At 30.8% G+C, this 5,213-nt stretch overlaps 1 protein-coding gene across 1 annotated transcript; it reads left to right on the top strand.

The window, feature by feature from the left end:
* The first annotated feature begins 399 nt into the window (after nucleotides 1–399).
* Nucleotides 400–2,228, top strand: LOC140958635 (uncharacterized). Its single transcript, XM_073416158.1, has 3 exons — nucleotides 400–616; nucleotides 1,323–1,579; nucleotides 1,736–2,228. Exons 1-3 carry the CDS (start codon nucleotides 470–472, stop codon nucleotides 2,130–2,132), a joined length of 801 nt encoding a protein of 266 aa, XP_073272259.1. The 5' UTR covers nucleotides 400–469; the 3' UTR covers nucleotides 2,133–2,228.
* The last annotated feature ends 2,985 nt before the right edge of the window (nucleotides 2,229–5,213 follow it).

The following is a 5,213-nucleotide window of genomic DNA, read 5'->3' as shown; positions in this document are numbered from 1 at the left end:
ATTTTTTGAAATTTTAAAAAATATTGAAAATGAAATTTTAATTAAATTAAAATCATAATAATATATATATATATATATTTTGAAAAAAAACATAACCGGGCCCACCCCTACTTTATTTCGTTTATAATCACTACTACTAAATTCCATAAACTCCACAAGTTGACTGGCTTAACCAAAGCAAGCCTATATTTGCACGCTAGAGTTTTGAAATATATTCTAATTTCAAATTTATGAAATCTCAAGAAAATCAAGAAGTGCCATTTGCTTGTACATAAACGGTTTTTCACGAAAAGCACAAGAATATTGGAATGTATGGGCTTTAAGCAACCTTTGTTCCAAGCAATTCTAATTCTGGAAATCCATAATTTCTTTCCCATGTGGACAATTGTACGTGTGATCTGCACATCTTTCTCTTCTACATATTGCACCAGTTCAACCCTCAATTTTTAGCATATTAACCTTCAAGAAAATGGCAGTTACACATGCTGATCTTGCTCCAACCCAGAATAATAGCGATCTTGGCAGCAAGACTGGTGCATTCCTTATGGTTTTGTCAATCTTATTAGGCTTGTTCTGCTTCATTCTGTGTATTGTTGCTGAGACCACACGTTCGGAGGTACTGGATTCTATCACAACATATTGCATGAATTGAGAATTCTTCTTATGTTGCTTTTGGATAGATGGATTTGAAATATATTAATTTCGATTATAGCTTTGTTGTTTAAATAAAATAATAGATGAATCTTAAATTCATATATTACTTATTTACACATTAGTTATACAAAGTAGAACTGATTTCAGATGCCTTCATTAGTGGGTGATCTTGAAATCTATCATAATTAACATGAAACAGTATATAAACTTGCAATAAGTGAATTTGAAGTTTATGGTGTTGCTTCTCCAAAACTACAAAAAATACATTTGAATATATTTAAGATCCAGGGATTTAAAATCCATCAATCCAAATGCGAGCTTAGATTTTTTGTAGGCCTTTTTTGTTGTGGACGTATTTGTCTCCCTGTTAACTAGTTTTTACATCTCTTTAATTTGTTATACGTACATGTTATATATATTCCTACCACAACACATTTGCTCATACACAACGCGTTGAAAGTTTGAAGAAAGACTAAGTTTATTACGTTGATTTTGAAAGTGTTGTGGAGTATTAGAAAGAAAAAGAACGGAAATTAAAATCACTTACACTTGCATTCACAACATTAGATATTGCCTTTTGTGTTCACCAGATGGGACGAGGCACAATTCAAATAGACCCTTTTTAATTTAACCAATACATATAATCCTGTAATTTGATACTCCTTCAGGCGAAATGGACAGCTGCAAATGATGATGATATAAAAGGAAACAAATCTCAATGTGTTTACAAAAGTAGTGGGAAAATGCCTCTTTTATCAGCAACTGTTGCAATTCTTGTCCTTGTAGTGGCCATGGTATTGCAGCACACGTACCTACTAGTCGCAGTTAGTAAATCAGACCCACTACTTGAAATCACTTGGGATTTTCATTCTGATTTCGCCAAGACTTCCACATTGCAGGCTGGATTTTTCTTTACCACAACTTGGTGAGAAAAAAAACCACATATCGACAGCTTTTTAAGTACACACACACACACATATATATCTAGTAAGTCATAACATTTAGCCATTCAAGAAGTGCAAAGATTTGAACATCAGAATTTATAATCCTAAAAAACATCCAATTCTTCACTTATATACAGGATATCATTTGCTGTGGCAGAAATTTTACTACTGATCGGGCTAAGCGTCGAGTCCGGTCACCTCAAAAACTGGGAAGCTCCACGGCCTAATTGTGTGATCATTCAGCATGGTTTGTTCACTTCTGCTGGAGTATTTGGCCTACTGACAGTCTTTCTGGGCAGTGGCCTATACGTTACTGCATTAAGGGCAGAAAGGTGGTATCAAGATCAAGAAAACAATCATCGTCAGGTTTTGGAATCCTCAGTCTTTTACGAAACTCCACCAACATCACCTCGTCCTGGAGGAATCAACATTTCAACTGTTACCAATGAGAATCCTATGCCAAGGCAACATCAAAATAGTCTTACGTTGTACCAGTACTTGAGGATATTTGAGAAGCAGTCAAATTCAGTTTGAGGAAGAAAAGAACAATTTTTAAGGTTAGGATCAACAACCTAAAAGTGTAGCACTACCATATCTTTCCAAAAATTTTAAAATTAATTAAATATTTATTTATAATTATCTATATTTTTTAATCTATAAAAATGCTCTATCATTATCTAATGTTTTGTTAATTTATAGAAATAGAGAATATATGTATATATTTTCCAATTGAATTAAGTTTCTTTTATTATTCGTTACTAGTATCTCACTGATACACGTAATAATAAAATTTGTAAATATGAGCGTTTAAATAATTATTAATTGAAAGTATTGATATAATGAATATATTTAATTATTACATTAAATTTTTATATCATTTGAGATCATATTCAATAAGGATAACATTCCTGCCTTCAAATTAAATTAATTACTAATGCATTCGATATATTGATTGAGTAGAGCTATTACTATAAAAAGAATATAAAATATATTAAAAAATCATATATTATTCATCTATCAAAATTTTATAGAAAAATAAATATTTTTCAAAAAATAAAAAAATCATTTATTAGATTAAAATTTTGATTAAAAATTCTAATTATTTTTTTAATATTTTAAAAAATATTTGTACTAAATTAAATAATAATAATAATAATAATAATAATAATAATAATAATAATAATAATAATAATAATATAGATTTATGTACAATCTATATACCAAAAAAATTTACGACGAAATTTTTCACAAAAAAGTTGAAAAACGTAATATTATATAAAAATTTCATAGTTTGTTTAATATCTTAAGGAGAATGAAGAACTAAATGTTAAATCCATTAGCTTTGGTGATAACAAACAATAACTTATTGTAATAGATCAAGTTGTCGTTTGCTTTGTATAACAGGAATTCGACGGCTTTTGAAGAAGCCATTTAACTGGTCTCGTAATGCTAAGCTATTAAACCATTTCATCATCAATAGCGTATTTAATCTATCGACCACTCTTGAGCACAAATTTGTGGCATATGGACTACTCGACCGTTCACTGTATCCAAGCACATTAATAACCGATCGAGTAAATTTATCTCGAAATACAAGCCACATTTCTTACAAGTATCTCACCTACTTTATCAGAAAAGTTGGTAGACTGTGCACAACAAAACAGGATATTAGAAGCACCAGTCTGAGTAGACTGCTGAGCATAAGAACAAGGTCAATCTTGACAATGTGGCCAAAGATTTCCTTAATAAAACTCTTGATAAAAAAATATATGTTTAGTAAAATTAAAATTTGTTCTACAACTAAAGATATTTGGGAGAAGCTGACCAAACTTTGTGAGGGCAATTACTAGACTAAGGTAAACAAAATAACCGTGGCTATCTAGAAGTTCTACAATTTCAAAATGAAACATGGATATAAACTCTCAATGAGTTTGATGAACGGTTTAGCCGTATCATTATCGAACTTATATATCTTGGTAAAGAATATTTTAATCGTGAAATTGCTTTGAAGGTAATGAGAGCTTTATCCAGAGAATAAGATGTGAAGACTGTAGCAATGAGTGAATTCAATGATCTAAACAAGCTAGAGTTGCATGATTTTTTTGCTGATCTCAAAGCATACGAGTTTGAACTCGGGATTTGTATTGAAGAAGAGCCATCTACATCTCAACCAACAAAGGCTCTGTTTGCAATCGTTTTTATTCCTCCGATCAAAGAAACTTCAAGCAAGAGATCGGTTGAGCAACTAAGAAAAGAGGCAATGTCTCTATTCGTCAGAAAGTTTAGTAAATTTTTGCACAAAAATCAATATAAATTTAATAAACCTTACCATAAAAAGGACCAGACAAAGAATGGTCAAGTTTGTTATAACTGTGGCAAGAAAGACCACATTATTGAAAATTGTAACAGTCCCGAAGAAACCGTTCGAGTGAAGACGGTCAAAGGATGAAAAAAAGATCTTTCAAGAAAAATAAAGATTAAAAGGTATTGTGTTTTTAAGGGTTATCCGAGACGCGATCGAGGAACGGAGACTGGGGACTGTAAAGGGAGAATATTTTTATTGAATAATTATTTTTTATTATTTAATATATGGTATATTTTATATGATATTTTCGAAAAAGACAACTTTTGAGGTGTTTTTACGTGCCGAGTTGTATTTTAAACCGAAAATGATTTTTGACAAAAATAGGGACTTTTCGGAGGCTCGATTAATATTTTCGAAATGTATCCTAAACAAAATATTTTAATTACTATCTAATGGGTTATACTATGATTATTGGCCAAAACTTTTACCATGTATTTATGTCAAATTGAAGCTACCAAACCCTACTTTTACAACACAAACTCACGCACACAAGCACCTAAGACCCTAGGACTCTCTCATCAACAGCAACACACACACTCCACACTTTCAAGGTCTTCACTGGGGGTGTTCAAACTTTAGAGAAAACCGAAAAAACCGAAAATCAAAATCGAAAAAACCGAACACCGAACCGAACCGAAAGTCGAATTTTGTGATTCAGATATAAATGTTAAAACCAAAGTTTATTTGGTTTGGTTTCGGATTACATATGTCAAAACCGAAAAAACCAAAATTTCATTAAATTAATAATTTTGTTTATATTTTTATTTATATTATATATTTTGATATTATATTTAGTGAATGAAAAATCATTTTGAATAATTTTTAGTTGATTATTGTTTGTTTAATTAATTTAGACCTTATATTTAAATATTTTACAAAGAAATCATGTAAAAAATTAACATATTATATTTTACAATATATTTATATTATTAATTTAAATAATTATACCAAAACCAAATTAACCGACCGAAATAACCGAACCATTTTGGTAGAAAATCGAACCGAACCGAAGGAAAATAGTTCGGATATCGGATTATATATTTCTAAAACCGAAAACCGAAAAAACCGAGATAAAAAAACCCAAAACCGAACCGAACCGACCGATGAAAACCCCTAGTCTTCACGTGAGTTTTGAGGAAAAATGTAGCAAGTCCCATCCCCCTGCGCCAACGTTCTTCGCATACGCCTTAATCTCCCTTCACTCATCTTTCACACAAAATTATATGTGTTAATACATGTGTGCATGAAAA

This window comes from Primulina huaijiensis, chromosome 2 (assembly GCF_012295235.1).
Source record: "Primulina huaijiensis isolate GDHJ02 chromosome 2, ASM1229523v2, whole genome shotgun sequence".
Taxonomy (NCBI): domain Eukaryota; kingdom Viridiplantae; phylum Streptophyta; class Magnoliopsida; order Lamiales; family Gesneriaceae; genus Primulina; species Primulina huaijiensis.
Note: the sequence above shows the minus strand (reverse complement) of the source record. Positions and strands in the feature narration are given on the sequence as shown.

Bases quoted from the DNA above. Each gene is read 5' to 3' on its own strand.
- LOC140958635 (XM_073416158.1), top strand. From the start codon at position 470: ATGGCAGTTACACATGCTGATCTTGCTCCAACCCAGAATAATAGCGAT. The intron at 617-1,322 runs GTACTGGATTCT...ATACTCCTTCAG, and splicing joins CTGAGACCACACGTTCGGAG to GCGAAATGGACAGCTGCAAA. The intron at 1,580-1,735 runs GTGAGAAAAAAA...ACTTATATACAG, and splicing joins TTTTTCTTTACCACAACTTG to GATATCATTTGCTGTGGCAG.